At 47.9% G+C, this 18,631-nt stretch overlaps 1 protein-coding gene across 3 annotated transcripts in view; it reads left to right on the plus strand.

Moving 5' to 3' along the window:
- Positions 1-18,631, plus strand: part of EFCAB6 (EF-hand calcium binding domain 6) — a 309,283-nt gene that overhangs the window by 261,218 nt on the left and 29,434 nt on the right. For all 3 annotated transcript variants that reach the window (XM_005567057.5, XM_065522029.2, XM_074003581.1), the window contains one exon: positions 17,484-17,711. In XM_005567057.5, coding sequence (XP_005567114.3) covers positions 17,484-17,711 — 228 coding nt within the window. The remainder of the gene's footprint in view (positions 1-17,483; positions 17,712-18,631) is intronic.

The raw sequence follows: 18,631 nt of genomic DNA on the forward strand, positions 1-18,631 counted from the left end.
TCAGGTTCCAGCAGCAGCTGGGAGAAAAATGGAGGAGAGCAGAAGGGAGGGCCTGACGAGGGGTGACATCCAAGCAACGGGGAGGGGAGGGAGTGAGCAGTGACATCGGGCGAGGGACTGGCCGGCACCACTAGTGCGATGGCACCCGCAGGAAGGGGCCAACTGGTTTGGGGGCAGATGAAGGAGAGGTCTAAGGAGATGGGGCCAGGGAGTGAAGGAGCCAGGCGGCCCTAGGCTTAGAGTCCTTGTAAAGACTTTGGCTTTGACTCTGAGTGATATGGGGACTGTCTTAGGCTGCTCAGGAGCTATAACAAAATACCCCTAAAGGACCTGCAAGTGGAGAAGACCGGGCTTGAAGCTCCACGTCTGCTGTCCCCCCTCAGCGTGGCCTGAGTGTCCTCATGCACAAGTCGCAAGGAGCCTCTGCTGATCCTGGAATTGCTGGACCAAGGAGAGAACATTCCTAAAGCTTTATGTACTGTCAGCTTGCCTCCCCCAACATTGGTTAGTTCTGCCCAGTTCTCTTGGCAAAGAGTCGCCTTCACCTCCAGAAGAACCTGCTCAACATCCTAGTGAGAAAATTGCAGCAAGAGTGAAGAGGAGAAATGTGCTTGGAGACAGGGATTGATCACAGTGGGCTGGGAACCGTGGATGCAGAGGTGGCACTGTCCCTGCGGTATGCGTCCTTGCACCGGCCACCTCCTGCCCTGTCTCGTCAGTGTGTGATCTGTTTTCTGGGAATTCAATGGGATCAACCCCCTAAATTGGCCTAGGATGATGCACCTGGCCGAGAAGCTAACACCTGAGCTCAGACAAATCGGAAAAGCATGCATTTACCAGGAGGATGAGTAAATGCTTGAGCAGACGATTTCTGGGCTGGAAGGGCAGCACAAAACTGCAAGGAACATGATGTGGCAGGAGGAGGGGGGTGACCACAGAGCAAGCAGTTCTGTTCGTAGTGAATGACAGAGTAGGTGTGAGTTTTCTTTTGTCCTGTTTAGTTGCAGGGAGCAGGAGATGGTGGCAGAGACAGACCACCTGGGTCCTGCAACCTTGCTTGCAGAGTTTTAGGTCCCTTTGTCTGAATAAAGAAGAATCGCTGAGGACTCCTGAGCGAGGGAGCCGGCCAGCCTCCTCCAGGGCGGCTGCAGAGGAAGGCAGCTGGGGAGGAACCCCCAACCGCATTCATCATGAACTTCTCCAGTTTAACCCCAGGTTGCTGTGTTTTTCTAATAGAAGGGAAAGGAAGTAACAAATAATAGTAGTTGATGCATCATCCTTAAGCTCATTAAATATGATACCACCCATCCTTTTCCTCTGGGGGATGCACAGGAGGTAAGTAATTAAAAGATTACCAAAATGTAATTAAGACAGTCGGCAACTCTCCCCGCAAAGCAAGTTCACCGCGAGTAATCCCTAGCCAAAGCAATCCATTCTCGGAGAGAGAAAAACTGGAATTGTAGTTACGACATTGCCTAAGACCTTGCGTAGACTGAAAGCACACAGAGAGTAAAGATGACAATTTTACACCTACTCATAATCCATTTCTTCTATTGAGTATGCCATCAAGTCTGTCTTCCAAAACTCCTATTATTCTTATGCCTCCTCTGCCTGTCACAGCAGCACATGAAAATGATCTGAGCTCTTCTCACAGCAACGGCCGCGGGCTTCCTGCCCCTGCTGTGTGGCTTGACCAGGAGTCCTCCCCCGTCCTTGCTCCTTCCTTATACTGCTTCGTTAAGCACCACTCAAATCAGACAGCGCTTCTTCAAGTGCGGGTCCCAGGCTGCTGCTGTGCAGACCAGCCCACCCCAGGGCTCCATGGTGGGCGAGCCCAGGAGTCTTGCTGTGCAGCAGGCCTGGGGGTCATCCTCCTGGCACCGTCCTGGGCTTGAGAACCAGCCCAGGAGGCACAGAGGCCTGCAAGCTTCCGGGAAGGGAAGGCGACGTGTGTCTTTTCAGATGGGAGCAAGGAGTTGGTCCCATGCGCCTGGAAGCCATCACACCCCCTTTCAAGATGAGAAGCGCTAGCCTAGATGACATAAAAGAGGAACAAGGCATCGAAGCAAAAAATGCTACCCAGTGGGTTGGTGAAAAAAGCAAAACAGGAAAAAAAAGAGAGAGAGAGAGAGAAGACCTAAACGGCAGCACACTCATGAGATTCCCACAAACTGGAAAAACATCATCTGGATTTTTCTTCCCAGCAAATACCCCTTCTTCACTTCTAGAAAAACATTTTACATTCAAAGTGCCATGTGCAAAGTGTAGAGTATCACCTTGTTTTTAGAAAATCGTTCCCGTTTAACATTTCCCTTAAATCTTAAAGTGCAATTTCAGTTTCTTCAGTGAGTGTAAAAATAACGCTCAGTGCAGAAATAGAATTTTTAAAAGACATAGTAGAAACCCATATAAAATCTTTCTACTTTATTACCATGGAAATAATGGAATTTTTGTAACAAAACACACCCTTATTCAATACAGAGTAATTATTTTGTCGCATTCTAGCAAGCAGAGAGCCAATGAAATCTTTCCTCACTTTGTGTGGAAATATATGATCTCAAAAGTCATTCAGTTATATGTTAAATAACTTGAAGATGGTTTTTGTTCCAATAGAGAATTGAAGAATGTAGTTTTCAACCAAAGGGACTTACGGCAAAGTACATCAAAATGTTTGTAATCTTTTATGAACATCATATTTATATTCACTGCCAACAGTGTTACTTCAATTTATCTTGCTTTTTATTGTAAATATAATGGTGTCCATGTATTTTTAATAAATATGATAAAGAATGGGGAAGTTTCCTTTTCAGGAAAGGGCTCCAAGATAATTGTAAATAAATTAAGTAAATTATTAAGATATTAGCATTACTGTTATTTACCCTTGCTCTTGATGGCAAGAAAAGCTAAGTCTTCTTGATGGAATTTCAGCGATTTTAACTATTTCCCTTGAATTTCACTCACTCTCTACTTGCCAATGCAAAATTCACTACCTGCTGTCCTGTAGGTGGGTGGCACTGTGGCAAGTCGTGAGGGGTAATGACTTTCGGGGGACCTTGGTGACAGGCCAGGGGGCAGGGGCTGCTGGGCCCCCTGTGCCACGCTGAGGCAGAAGGAGTATTATTCCAGGCCACCCAGCAGGGCCTACAGGCATCGTCACGTGGTGATCCATCAGGAACCAGGCAGACCTGACGCATCCACTTCTCCTCAGCCTTTGAACTTGGTGAGCTGGCTGCCCTCCTGGGGGAAGCCCAGGGTCCTTGGCATGGGTGGTGTCTGCTTCCTCTAGAGCATCTGTGTCTACACAGGTCCTAGCACTGCCCCAGTATCTGCACTAATATGGATCGCCTCCTTAAAGCCAGCTATAGTGATAAAAGCAACAGAATGAAAGTCACATCATCACAGAAGGTCGGCAGTGAGGCACAGACTGCTAAGATTCGCTCTCACTGAGCATGCTACAGAGTTATTCTTTTGCTGTTCGAACTTTCTCCCAAGTCCTGATTGGCTGTGGCAACACTGCAACTCCTCCACGCATGTGTCCTGGGTCCGGCCTGGCTCTGAAGCCTCCCTTTAGGAAGGAGTATGAGTGCCCCCCAACCCCAGTTCCCGGTGGCATGGACAGGGTAGGAACTCGGCACCTGCCAGGCAAGTTCTGCTGGAAGTAGCACAGGGCCGGCCGCCAAAGGGAGAGAGGCACAGTTTCTGATGCCTCGTGCAGAAATGTGAGGGGGCCACACCAGGCTTTCCCCACCTGGGCCCCATGAAGGGTGGTCACATGGGCCCCCTTCCCCAACAGAGAGGCCCCCTTTCAAACACAGCTGTGTCAGGCAGAAGACAAGGCTATCATGAACCTGTTGGTGAGGTTGGAAGAAGCACATCAGACAGAATTTCTGGTAGTCGTTTTAATTTGTGTGGTTGAATTTTCTCACACCCGGGAGTCCCATGTCCCCAAGGGCAGGGATGAGGTCTCATTCTCCCTTGTGCCCCAGCCCTATGCAGCACACCCCGTGGCAGGACCTCAGCCAGGCCCCATGGAAGTGCATGGTGCAGGGGCCCTGCTCACCTCCAGCACCTGCCTTGTGTTAATCACTCACTCCGGCATCCTCAGAGCACTCCCGCCTCATTCCCCTGAATCCGGATCAGGATTCTTCTTGATTCCTAGCCTCCACGGGAAGCCCTCTGTATGTTCAAACGAAATGGACAATGGTGCCACCAGCCCAGGCAGGCTCCCCATTCATTTGGTCCCTCCAGAGCCACGACAGCCATTTGTGGATCAATTAAGTAAGCATCAGAGTTGAGCGGCACCAGTGATTCTACGAGGTCATGATCCCATCAGGAAGCCAGACACCAATCCAAGAATGTATTGTCCCGAGTAAGTCTTGCAGAGAAAATCCAGAATTCAGATGTTACCAGCATCTTAACTATCATCACACTCCCAGGAAGGTAACTTGCAGTGTGGCTGCTTATGTTCTGGCTCAGGATGCTGCCCTGGACTGGACGAATCTCAACACTCCACACTCAGCAAGTGAGAATGAGAATGTGTGCCTGGCTCTGGGCCAGGTCCTGGGGTTCAGGCTTGTGGCGGGGACAAGGAGCCTCATTTGCAGAAGAGGAAACTGGGTGGACATCTCAAAGCATCAGCTTCTCCAGGGGAGGGGTTTTGGTTCACTGCTCTGTCACTCCTGCCTGGGAGTGTGCCTGGCATGTCATGAGCCCTCATCAGTGTTGCTGAGTTCAGATTTTCAGAGGCTTCTGCGTTCTTGCACATGTGGTAGGTGGTTGGACTTGTGCTGAAATCAGAGGAGCGTGGCTTTGAAGTCAAACAATCTCCATCTCCAGCACTGGCTGGCAGGAGCTTGGAACCGAGCCCCGCTTACTTTGTCTACACAGTAGGGAGAGCCCTGGCTGCCTCGCAGGGTGATGTGAGGACCAGGGAAGATTCCCTGTTGCCCAGCCCAGTGCCTGGGTAAAGGAGACGCAGGAAGGAAGGCCACTGGTACTCTGGGGTACCAGAGGAGGAAACAGAGAGGTAGAAGCATTTGTTCCCAGTCACACCGTTAGAAATGCTAGTGCTGGGATTCAAATGCCAGCCAGTTCCAAGGTCCATGCTCCCTGCTCCCTTCCTGAGCAATGAGAACTGTCTGGTGTGTGCCTCCTAGGCTCATTGTTTGGATTAAGCAAGTGAATGCAGAAAGAGCTTTGCCCGGTACCTAACACAGCAAACACCAAACATTTGCATTCCTTATTATTTTTGTATTCTATCCTATTCCAGTGAGTGCATGTTTAATGTTCAGTAATGATGTGATTAGGTGGCATAGAATTTATTTGGGTGGAATAATTTATTTTAATAGTTTTTATAAATGACTTCACCCATGAATTTATTGAATCATTAAAGGGTCGAAGGGCGGCTTAAATGTTTCCCTTTTATTTCTTTGCATTGTATGGCAATTCGATGCAACTGGAGGATTTGTGAATCAGTGTTTGCAAAGGCCTCAGCATAGATCCTTTGTGAACGTCAAGCTGTATGACTGAGGTAAGCACAGAGAGCTGGGAGGAGGAGCGGGAGGACGAGGAGGATGACGAGGAGGAGGAGGATCTAACTCTGTAAGTGGGGGAAGGATGGGCAGAAACGGCTTTCTGATGAGCTTGCACCGAGTCTAGAAGCTTGAGTTGAGGAGCCAGCCCAGGTGGATCCCAGGAGATGGGGCTTCCTGGGAGGAGAGTTAGTGCTTGCAGAGCCTGGGGCTTGGGAGGCACCACACTTTGGGCATGGCCAGGGCAGGGCAGTGGGGGAGGCCCATGGCAAAGGATTCTGTGAGGAGAGCCAAGGGGCCGAGCTAGTAGGGTGGTCCACTCCACCCTTGCTTGCCTCCCTGGGTGGGTGTCTCAAAACATCAGCTTCTCCAGGGGTAGGGCTTTTGGTTCACTGCTCTGTCACTCCTGCCTGGGAGTGTGCCTGGCATGTCATGAGCCCTCATCAGTGTTGCTGAGTTCGGATTTTCAGAGGCTTCTGCGTTCTTGCACATGTGGTAGGTGGTTGGACTTGTGCTGAAATCGGAGGAGCGTGGCTTTGGAGTCAAACAATCTCCATCTCTAGCACCGGCTGGCAGGAGCTTGGAACCGAGCCCCACTTACTTTGTCTACACAGCAGGGAGAGCCGTGGCTGCCTCGCAGGGTGATGTGAGGACCAGAGAAGATTCTCTGTTGCCCAGCCCAGTGCCTGGGTAAAGGAGACACAAGAAGGAAGGCCACTGGTACTCTGGGGTCAGTTTTCAGTAAGCACTGGTTGAATTCACTTGAAGCTTGACTTGACTGATGGTCTTTGCAAAGGAAGTTCTGGAATCTTTGGATTAGCTATTGTTCATTGCCCAGAAGGAATCCTTGTGTGGTAAGAGATCCCAGGCCTGGGCAGCAGTTATGCCACCAGAAAGTCTGGAACTGTGCCTGGAATTCTGATGAAACTGCCTCACTTGTGCAAACACTGTGCTGGAGTATCTACTCCCATCGGGCAGTCACCTGGGCCCGACCTCCTGACACACCAGAGGCTCCCCTCAGGCATGTGCGGAGCCCTTCGGAGGCCAGCGTGTTTCTTGATCCGGCAGCAAGGTCTGTAGCAGGCAGCTTCCTCAGAGCTTCCACTTTATTTTCATCTGGATTTTTTAATGTTTTATCTTTTTTTTTTTTTTTGACAGGCAGTTTTCCTGCTGTTGTTATTTTTAGCATTCATTTATTCACTGTAAATACAAATGAAGATACAGTACAATTAATTTCTTTGCTAATCAAAATATTTGATCAAATGAAGCAATTTTTCAATTCTTAAAAGTAATTACACCATTCTTTAAAAGGAAGTGACGAATTCTTTACTGAGTGTTTCTAATTAGGAGTTTTTGCTACCTGCTGAGTTCTTATTCTGTGTCAAGTTCCAGGACTATTTTTTTTCTCCTGTAAGGAATCACAGAAAAAAAACTATATAAATGTCTCTGCAAGTATTCAGAACAAAACTTAGTATGTGAATCATACAGTCAGATGAGCTAATCATAACCTTCATAATTACATTAATATGCAGATATATTTCTAGTCTAGCAGCTGGACGGACCTTGCTAACCACTTTGTCACAACCTGTTGCCCTCGGGTGGGTGACCGCCATCTTGGATACCCACCGAGGGCCGCAAAGCCCCTTTGCAATACGTCCAGTTCGTGGAAGGCTGACGACTAAAACGCCATCTGTGCTCAACAGCTTATTTGTCCTCTCTGTATTCTAAGCTCATCCCTTTTTACTTCTTACTGCAGCAGTCAGCTATCACTACGTAACAAGCAACCATAAACCCTCAGCGCCCCAAAACAATAACACCCGTTCATTTCTCACAGCTGTGGGGGCTGATCTAGGCTGGACTAAGCTCTGCCGTCTTGGCTGGGATGACTCTGCCCTTCATCTCTCTCATCCTCCTCCTTGGTCCTGTGTGATGGCCACAGCCTGTCTTCTAAGGCAACGGCATAGGTGCAAGAGGGCTTGCCCAGTTATGCAAATGCTCCTTCATCCTTCCGTCACATTGTAATTACCCACATTCCACTGGCCAAAGCATGACATATGGTGGAATCCAAAGCCAAGGGGTGGGGAAATACTCTCAGCTTCTGTAGTGGGAGCCGCCACAAAGCCCCCCGCCAAGGGCATGTGCACAGGGTGAACAGGAGCAGGGGGGCCGTGGAGGCGACAGACCCCAAGAAAGCAGACAGATGTGCACCACTGCCTCTCCAGCTCTGCGGCTTTATTTGATAAGTCTACCACCCCCTTCTATAAAGTTCTCTCTTCCCAGTCGTCCATAGAAGTCATTCAGGATACAGGTTGGTGGAAAACTGATTTTAAAGCCAGCCTAGAACAAGGCTGGACATACTGACAGGACATTAGAGGGCTTTTTACTGCGGCCACCTCATACAGCTGCTGAAACAGGAGGATAGTAAAACCAAATGTGAACTAACAACATTTCAGGTTCACTTGACCCTTAGGGCACCTGTCCTCCCCTCTCTCGCCGGTTCTTGCACTGGGCTTGACTGTCACCTCGGGGCTGGCTCCTGCCCCTGGCTTGGGTTGAGTAAGGAAACCTCTCCCTTAGAGCTTTCCCCGCCACACAGGTGAGTTCCTTGCAGGACAAAAGTTAATTTGCCTTTGTCTCAGATGCCAGGGAGATCAGAACCTTCTTTTTTTTTTTTTTTTTTCTTTTTTTTTTTTGAGACAGTTTTGCTCTGTCACCCAGGCTGGAGTTGGAGTACAGTGGCACAGTCTCGGCTCACTGCAAACTCCACCTCCCAGGTTGAAGCAATTCTCATGCCTCAGCCTGCCAAGTAGCTGAGATTACAGGTGTCGGCCAGCACACCCTGCTGATTTTTGCATTTTTAGTAGAGACGGGGTTTCATCATGTTGGCCAGGCTGGTCTTGAGCTCCTGACCTCAAGTGATCCACCCATCTTGGCCTCCCAAAGTGCTGGGATTACAGGTGTGAGCTACTGCGCCTGGTCAACAGCTCCTTCCTGAAGTGCATGGGGGATGTCCTGGAAGATGTCTGTCTTTTCCCGGAGTGACTCTGGCAGGGTAGTTCTCTCTAACTGTTGTGGTTATCCCCATTTCTCAGATGGAGGATGGAAGCCAAGAGGTGAAGTGATTGCCTTAGTGAGTTGCAGCTAGAGGACGGTGGCACTGGGCCCTCGGCTCAATTCGAGCCTGTGATTTGACCCCCACAGCCCTGCTGCCCAGAGCTCACGGCAGCCAGTCAAGAGACACAGTTCTGTGGCATGGCCACTGTGTGCCTGGGTTCCTATGACCAAGTCTCAGACCTGGCTTCTGCCTTCCAAGTGCCTCCAACTCCTTGGCTGGGTGGTTTGAGCTGCAGGCAGTAATGGACCAGGATGCACCATCCTCTGATCATCCATGATAGCCTGGTGTTAGCCAGGAAGAGGGCTCGACCCACATCTGTCTGAGTTCCCAGCTCCTGCAGAAATATCTGTAATCACCAGCACCACCAGCAGCAGCAGCAGCGTGGCAGGCTCTGGGCCACACACTTTGAGAGTTTGTGTTGGTGAAATCTCAGTCCTGCTCTTGAGGTGGCTGGTTTGTTTTTGGTTTTGGTTTTGCTTTGAGACAGGGTCTTGCTCTGTTGTCAAGGCTGGAATGCAGTGGCAAGATCAGGCCTCACCATGTCGTCAGCCTCCCAAGCTCAAGTGATCCTCTCACCTCAGCCTCCCAAGTAGCTAAGATCACAGGTGCCTGCCATGCCCAGCTAATTTTTATAATTTTTGTACAGATGTGGTTTTGTCATGTTGCCCAGACTAGTCTCAAGCTGCTGAGCTCAAGCAGTCCTCCACTCTTGAACTTTCCAAAGAGGTGGCTGTTTTTATTTCCACTTCACCCCAATGAGGACAGGGAGGCCAGTTTAGGGGTGCATCTTACCCAAGGTCACAAGATAGGGGCAGCCTGAGCCCTGGGTTTATGATGGGCTGTCGCCACTCTTCAGGCCCAAGCCCCTCTCCTCCAGCCTAGGCTGGCCCTGGCCACATTCCTTCTGCCCTGGCAGGCGGCACCTGGGTTACTGGTGCTGCCTCCTGCTCAGGAGCACACCCTGTGAGGTGCTGAATGAGGGCAGGTCTGGCCCTGGTGCAGGAGGCCAGGACCCGGGCTGGAAATCCCAGCACTGTGCCTCCCTGAAGGGCTCTTCCCAGATAGCCACAGGGGCCATGCTGTGCCTACCTGGAGAGACCCTGAGCAGAGGCAAGGACTAGGAGAGAGACAGCAGGCCACGCCCCACTGGGCTGCTGCCCTCCCCCACTGACCTGGGCTGCCTCCCTCCGGCCCCCAACCAGGCTGCCTCCCTCCCACCCCCAACCAGGGCCGCCTCCCTCCCAACCCCCACCTGAGCTGCCTCCTTCCCACCCCCAACCTGGGCCGCTTCCCTCCCGCCCCCCCGACCCAGAACTTGTGGCTGTTGGGGCAGCCTCTTGGGTGATTCCCATGTCATGGCAGGATTTTAGAACCAGGGGTTTAGATTCTGAAGCTGTGACTTGCTTTTTACTAGCGAGATACGTAGATACATTTGAAACTGAGAAGCACCCCATCAAAGTGCGGCGTTAGTAGCCTCTTTGGTGACTGTATACTTCATGTATTGGGACATTATTTCTTTTCTGTATGTTGTCAATATTGTGGTATAGTCACAAAGAAAGGGGCCAAGAATTTTCCTTCTGCTAGTGGTGGGCTGTGTTTGCCACATCTAGAAGGGCAATTGTTCGCTCAAACAAGGTCCCGTGAATACCCTCGAATACCTGAAATAAAACCCCTTCAAAACATGCAAATGGTCCTCTGATGAGGTCAGACCTAGAGTGCATATGATTGCACTCCATTTTGTTTGTTCGTTTGCTTGTTGAACTTTAAAAGTCACCAGAAGCAGCCAGGAGATTATCTTTGCCAGATAAGCTGGGGAGCGTGAGGTGTTCGGGCCCAGCATGGACAGGGCCCAGGCGAGCCCCGGCCTTCCCTGTAGCTCTGCTCTTCCTGTTGCAGCTGTGATTTCTGTCCTGAGGGGGCCTTTGATGTAAAGCGCAGTTAATATTGGAACGTGTCATTTGCATCTGAAGATAGTGGTGTCTTTTTTGATTAGGAGAAACATTTCTTCTAGTTATAGAAAAAGCATTATTTTTTCCCCCATTCAGATATAATGATCACGTGAGAAGTGCCAGGGACACAGAAGCGCCAGACCAAGAGCCATCTGTTCCTCCCTGGCGTCTCCAGTCACTCGAGCGAGGCTGGCGGCGGCTGAGCAGCTTTGCTAAAAAGCGAGATGGGAACCAGAATACGGGGCCTAACAGATTCTCAGCCAAAATGCCCTTGATGGAAAACCCAGGCGCTCTCCCGCTAGCAGTTGGGGTTGTGGGGGCAGGGCGGTGCGGTTCTCTGGGCGGTGGCATCCATGGGGCCTGCGGACCCCGGGCCGGTGGCTTCTCCCTTGTGCTCTGCGGCGATGGCTGAGGCGGGCGGGGTTTTCAGTGATCATTTTTCCTTTGTGCTTTTTTGTAGTTTCTAAGTTTTCTTTCTTTCTTTTTTTTTTTTTTTTTTGAGACAGAGTCTCGCTCTGTTGGTAGCACGATCTCGGCTCACTGCAGCCTCTGCCTCCCGGGTTCAAGCAATTCTTCTACCTCAGCCCCCTGAGTAGCTGGGACTACAGGCCCCCACCACCACGCCCAGCTAATTTTTGTATTTTTGGTAGAGACCGGGTTTCACTATATTGGCCAGGCTGGTCTCGAACTCCTGACCTTGTGATCCGCCCACCTCGGCCTCCCAAAGTGCTGGGATTACAGGCATGAGCCACCGCGCCCGGCTTATAGTTTCTAAGTTTTCTGTAGTGAACATGCAATCATTCATTTTGCAAGCAGGAAAAGAGTATTTGCACAGGGCGGCCAGCCACCTCCATGCAATGGAGGCTGATAGGTGCCCAGCACCCTGCCCTCTCCGCCACGCAGTTGGGCTGCTTCTGCCTCTCCATGGCAGCACCCATGTCCGTCCCCTGCCTCCCAGGTGAGGGCAGGGACCCATCACCATGACCCAGACCGTGGCTGCAGCTCTCAGCACATCTAGGGAAGCGTGTGTTTGCAGGCCAGGAGCCTGTGTAGAATCTGGGTGCCACTCTGTTGGTTCTGTGACTTCAGGCATTTCTCGGCCTCCCGGACCTTCACATCCATGCTTGTTGAGGAGGATAATGCTACCTCCCGTGCTGGGTTTTTAATCCCTTTCCTCCTGCACTCCCCATGGCACCCACCTCAACCATTTCCTCCTCAAGGAGGCCTGCAGTGGCCACCCCAACCAGGGCCATGTCCCAGCCAGTTGCATCTGTGGCACGGTGTCCCCTCCTGAGAGTACGGCTGCCCCTACCCAAGGTTACCTTTACGTTGGCCACACTGTTCTCTAACACTTTTATAATGCTGTAACAAACAGGCCTTATGATGTAAGGGCCCAGCCACAGTAGACTTAGTTCTCACTCACTGCCAGAGTAGTGTCACACTGATAGATTTGTGTATTTCTGAACCTAGCTATATTACTCTGATTATATCAAATTCATGGCAAGTTTAATATCTGGTGAGTCAAAAACTTCATTCCTATCCGTTTCCAAAAATTTCATTGATATTATTTTTTAATATCAATGTTAATATCAATATGTCTAATGATTCTCCCAAATATCCATTGAGATTTTTATTAGAATTTGATTAAGCTTATTTATAACTTGAGAAAGGCTTTCTCTTTTGAAAGTGAGTCTTTATATCCAGGAACATAATATGTCTATTTATTCCAATCTTGCTTTAGTAACTTTAATATAAGGTGTATATTCTTTATACACATTCTTTATACAGGCATTTTTTTTAAATTTTACTTTCAGTTCTGGGATACATGTACAGAATGTACAGGTTTGTTACGTAGGTATACATGTGCCATGGTGGTTTGCTGTACTTATCAACCCGTCATCTAGGTTTTAAGCCCCACACACATTAGGTATTTGTCCTAATTCTCTCCCTCCCCGTGCCCCCCGGCCAACAACAGTCCCCAGTGTGTGATGTGCCCCTCCCTGTGTTCATATGTTCTCATTGTTCAACTCCCACTTACAAGTGAGAACATTTGGTGTTTCATTTTCTGTTCCTATGTTAGTTTGCTGAGAATTACAGCTTCCAGCTTCATCCATATCCCTGCAAAGGACATGAGCTCATTCTTTTTTATGACTGTATAGTATTCCATGGTGTATATTTGCCACATTTTCTTTATCCAGTCTAGCATTGATGGGCATTTGGGTTGGTTTCAAGTCTTTGCTATTGTAAAGAGTGCTGCAGTAAACATACGTGTATATGTGTCTTTATAGTAGAATGAGTTAAATATAATCCTTTGGGTCTATACCCAGTAATGGGATTGCTGGGTCAAACGATATTTCTGGTTTCAGATCCTTGAGGAATCACCACAGTGTCTTCCATAATGGTTGAACTAATTTATACTCCCACCATCAGTGTAAAAGTGTTCCTGTTTCTTCACAGCTTCACCAGCATCTGTTGTTTCCTGACTTTTTAATAATCATCATTCTAACTGGCCTGAGATGGTATCTTATTGTGGTTTTGATTTGCATTTCTCTAATAATCAGTGATGTCGAGCTTTTTTCATATGTTTGCTGGACACATAAATGTCTTCTTTTGAGAAGTGTCTGTTCACATCCTTTGCCCACTTTTTCATGGGATTTTTTTCTCTCGTAAATTGTTTAAATTCCTTGTAGATTCTGGATATTAACCCTGTGTCAGATGGGTAGATTGCAAAAATTTCCTCCCATTCTGTAGGTTGCCTGTTCACTCTGATGATAGTTTCTTTTGCTGTGCAGAAGCTCTTTACTTTGATTAGATCCCATTTGTCAATTTTGGCTTTTGTTGCGATTGCTTTTGGTGTTTTAGTCATGAAGCCCTTGCCCATGTATATGGCATTTCTTTACACAGGCATACCTTGGAGACTTTGCAGGTTTGGTTCCAGACTGTAGCAAAGCAAATACCGCAATAAAATGAGTCAATGAATTTTTTGATTTACTGGTGCATATAAAAGTTATGTTTACACTATACTGTAGTCTAGTGTGCAATAGCATTAAGTGCGCAATAGCATTATGTCTAAAAAATTACATAGCTTAATAGAATACTTTATTACTAAAATATGCGGGTGATCTTCTGAGCCTTCAGCAAGTAACCTTGTAATCTTTTTGCTGGGGGAGGGTCCTACCTCAATGTCGATGGCTGCTGAAGGCTGGGGTGGCAATGGCAATTCCTTAAAATAAGACAATAAAGTTTGCCACATCGATTGACTGACACTTTTATGAATGATTTCTCTGTGACATGGAGACATGGTATGAGCACATACTGTTGGAAAAATGATGCTGATAGACTTGCTTGACACAGGGTTGCCACAATCCTTCAATTTATAAAAAACACAGTATCTGCCAAGCACAATAAAGCAAAGTGCAAACAAATGAGATATGCCTGTGTCAGTCTTGTACCTTTCATATGGCATTTATCCAGAGGTATTCAATTGCTTCGTCATTAATGCAAATGTGAATTTTTGTCACATCTCCATCCTGAACTACTTATAGTGACCATAAAAGAATGGCACTGCTTTTTTGTATTTTTAGCTTGAATCCAGCCACCTTCCTAAATGCCATTGAGATTTTATACCTGTACAGTCATATCCACAAATAATGATCCCAGTTTTCAACATTTATGTGTTGATTTTATTTTCTTGTCTTATTTCAAAAGCTGGAACCTCTAAAAATGTGAATAAAAGAAGTGAAAGCATGCTTATTTTGTTCCTGATTTTAATGCTTTAGTAGTTCATCCATTTAATATAATCTTTACAGATAATTTTTGATTAATACTCGTGTTTATAATGTTTTATTTCTATATAGTTTATCCATCCTATTCTATTTCTATTTTATACTGTTTTATCAGGAATAGCTGCTGAATTTTGTCAAATGCCTCTGCTATCTGTTGACATGTGGCCTTCACTAAAGTAAGGGATTGAAAGATTTGCCAATTCTTGCATTCTTATCCATGGAATAAATCATAGTTGATCTTGGTGTGTCATTTTTAAATATGGTATTAAATATTTCTAATATTTTAGAATTTTTGCACTAATGGCCATAACTAGATTGACTTTTATTTTTTCTTTTGACATGTTTTCTTTATCATATTTTGGTATTTGTATAATACACAATAATTGGAATATGACTCTTTCTATGCTCTGGAATATTTTGACTAATGTAAAAATTATCTATCCCTTAAGGGTTCCATACAGCTTGCCTTCAAAATCATCTGGGTTTCACACCTTTTTAATGATAGATGGTAGATCTTTTAACAGCCTTTTTCATTTCTTTTGTGGTTGCCTGTCTATTCAGGCTTTTCTAATACTTTAAGTACTTTCTTTTCTAATTCAATTTAAATTGAATCTTTATTTGTTAATTCAATTAAATTGAATTTTGCTAGAAAACTGTTCAGTTTCCTCTGAAGTTTAGAGCATATTAACCTAAGGTTACACATAATACTTAGAATTCTTCCGTATGTGTTTTTAGACTCATTTCTATATGTGTTCTCTTCCATATGTGTTGTTAGTATTTCCAGTTAGTTTCATGCTTTAATACTTTCAGAGAACATTCATATACATCATCACAGGTGAGCCCTTGTTCCTCCTGGATAGATGAGGAAACTGAGGCAAAAAGTGGGTAAGCAACTTATTAGAGGGGTACACAGGCAGTTAGAAGCAGAGTCTAGACTCAGACCCAGGACTCCCATCTTCCCATGCTGGGCTCCATCCACCTGTGTTCTTTCCAGTAATGTTTACATGAGGCCCCGTCCTCCTCAGGCCCTGAAGGTCTGAAACCGTAAGGATGGACTGAGAGGTATAGCTGTATGTCCAGGAGAGGCTCCTGTACTCTGTTGATGCCAACATTCCTTAGAGAAATGCTCGTGTATTTGGATCTGGGAAGTGCCTTTGCAACTGTTTGAATCCTAAAGATACTCCAAATCCATCAGCAATATCACTTTTATTTTCTAAAATAAAAAAAGACATTCATTTACTTTGCAAATGGCTCCAAATGAAGGTGTATAAAAGCTCCGTTAGCCTTTGCATGGTGGAGGATGTGGTGGGCTTTGGCTTGAGTGTACGTGTGTAGCTTCAGATTTCTGAGGACATTCCCAGCAGCATCCTGTGTTTGGTACAATTTCATAAAGTAAGAAAGACTTTATACATTATGCAGACTTCTGTGTCATAAAGCACAGTAACATCTAATATATACATTGCTGTGGAGTTGCTTAAAATAAAACATGACTGAGTTTTAGTAGGAGTTGGGGGCCTGTAAGTGATACTCTGGTGAAACCCTTTGCATGGCACTGAGGTACTTGGTAGGAGCTGGTATCAACACTAACAGCCGTGGTGGGTTTTGCTGTGGGGAAACCCAGTATATCTCAGAATACACCCAGGTACAGGAACAGCTTTCCTGTGTGGTCACCTTGGGAATCTTTTTTTTTTTTTTTTTTTTTTGAGACGGAGTCTCGCTCTGTAGCCCAGGCTGGAGTGCAGTGGCCGGATCTCAGCTCACTGCAAGCTCCGCCTCCCGGGTTCACGCCATTCTCCGGCCTCAGCACCTTGGGAATCTTACCTGTTCCGGACTCCCATGCGTATATTCTAGCCCCTCCCCTTCCAGCTCAGCATACTCCACGAGCTGCCCTGTTGATGCAGCAGCCACAGGCCTGGCTTTGGGAGCCTTTCTCTAATTGCAGCAAGTAGATGCATGTCAGAGCTGCTTCCCAGGCCCCGCCCATTTCCCCCCACCCCGACCCCTGCCTCTTTGCAGGAGGCTCAAGACTCTGCTGCCCCACTCACTTCATCCCCTGGGCCCCAGTTTCCCAAGCCTGACTTCAACGTGGGGCCAGGTCTCCCCAGTGCCTCCTCCTGACTAGCCCCAGGATAAGGCCCCTTGCAATTGTCATCATCCACTGCTGCTCACTGAGTAACTTCCCTTGCTGGCTCTTCCCTCTGTCATGTGTGTCTGCCACAGTGAGCATCCACAGATGATGAAGGTGGGATGCCACCCTCCGCGGCCCCTCCCTGCTCACCTGGCCACAAGCCCTCTCTTGCCAGCACATCAGTAAAAGAATCCTTCTGCTGTCCCTCTTTCTCCACATCTAATTCCTCCTCCTCCCAGGAAATCTCCCAGCCCTGGCTAGGTGCACATCCCTCCTCCGGACTCCTTAGCACCATGGACAGTGTCATGAGGACCTGAACCACGCCCCAACCCCCAGACTTCCAGTGCCCAAGGAGTGGGGAAGAGCGCTAACCCAGGCCTGGGACCTGCCCACTGTGGGAAGGTCGCCCTTAGCAGATGCCATTGCACTTAATTCCCCTGTGGGTCTCACAAAGTTTCAGACTTCAAGGAACATTTAGCTGCAGCCTAATGGCACAACAGTCATCAAAACCCCCCTTTCAAATTTTGACCACTGTGAGTAATCAACTAAACTGTCATCCTGAAATGAAAGCATGTGGGTGCTAATCCCTGTTCTTTCCCTGGCCTCTCAGGGAAGGCTTACACTGTGTTTGTTAATCGAACCCAAAGACAGACTGAAGGCGTGAATAGATGAGAGTAAACAGTGTACCCTCCCCAGGGCTGGGCTCCGTGCTGGCCACCCAACCTTCCAGGGCCACTGCTCTGCCCCATGGGGAACTCACTGGATCCTTCATGGCAGGAAACCCAGGCTTCTGCTCAGTGGGGCCTGACTTGGGGGCTGGGGGCTGCCTGAACCCACCTCCAGGCTGCAGCTGTCTTCTGGCCCCTCCTCCCCACCACACTGGGTCTCCCTGGGACTTGCCCTGGGTGAGAAGCCCAGAGCAAGAGGTGGTTGATTATTTCTCACATGGGTCAATTTCCATTCTATTTTGTCCAGACAGCTGAGGAGTGGGCTGAGAAAATGCCCAAAGGCCCACCGCCTACCTCTCCCAAGGCCATGGCCAGCAGAGACATCCTGGCTCGCCTCCACAAAGCAGTGACTTCCCATTACCATGCCATCACCCAGGAGTTTGAGAATTTTGACACCATGAAAACGAACACCATCTCCAGAGAGGAGTTTAGGGCCGTCTGTAATCGCAACGTCCAAATCCTGACAGACGAACAGGTAAGAAACGCAAGCTAGTCCTCACCCTGCGCACCGTCGGCTGAGCGTCAGCCGGGTCCCTGGCCAGAATGTACAGAGTTTAAGACTGTTCTCTGTTTTTTAAATGCTTGCAGTTTTATTATTTGGTTTTTCAATCTTCCTGAAGATTCACAGGAGCCTTCTGTTTATGTAACAACTATGAATTACACCATTTTCATCAGGGTACAAATGATGTCACTGTTACTTTTAAAATCAAACTAAACACTGCATCAGCTCCCACACTCTTTCTCCCTTCCTGGAGCATCCCAGAGGTAATGTGGTCTGGGTCTGTTATGGGCAGCAACTATCTGGGGCCAGTGTTGCACAGGCAGTAAAAAGCATGTACCAAGACAGTTGTAGGTAAAAAAGGCAGATGTATTGGGAAAAGTATGAAAATATGTTGCAAGGGTGCAAGGGGCAAGTCAGCAAGAGAAAAGCTGACTGCAAAAAGACAAAGGTTTGCTGGGGATTTTATAGGATGGTGCTCGTGCTTGGTGCTGAAGAAGGCTTTGTAAAGGACTGAAAACACCAGGGTTGCAGTGAGCTACCTTGCATTTTTCTCTAAGCCAAGGGTCTGGTGATAGCTGGGCACAGGAAGACTGTTGAGCTCTCTGCGCAGGAGGGCTACATGTTCTGGACTGTGAAGAAAGGCAGACTTAGAGCTTACCTGCTTTTTCATTTACTTTCCCCTGCTCCCACCAGTCTGATTCCTTTTCCCTAATTAAGACTCCACATGGTCCAAAGACAGTGGGCAGTCTGTCCCCATGCCTGGAGGGTCACAGACCCTGGTGGGAGGCTGGTGCTCCTCCCGTCACCCCAACCTGCCTTCTCCTTGCTACGACCTGGTGCTGCCACTGTCAGTGTGGGATGCTCCGGGCTGCTGCTCTGAGCGTGCTGGGTAC

Source organism: Macaca fascicularis, chromosome 10, assembly GCF_037993035.2.
Source record: "Macaca fascicularis isolate 582-1 chromosome 10, T2T-MFA8v1.1".
NCBI classification, from domain to species: domain Eukaryota; kingdom Metazoa; phylum Chordata; class Mammalia; order Primates; family Cercopithecidae; genus Macaca; species Macaca fascicularis.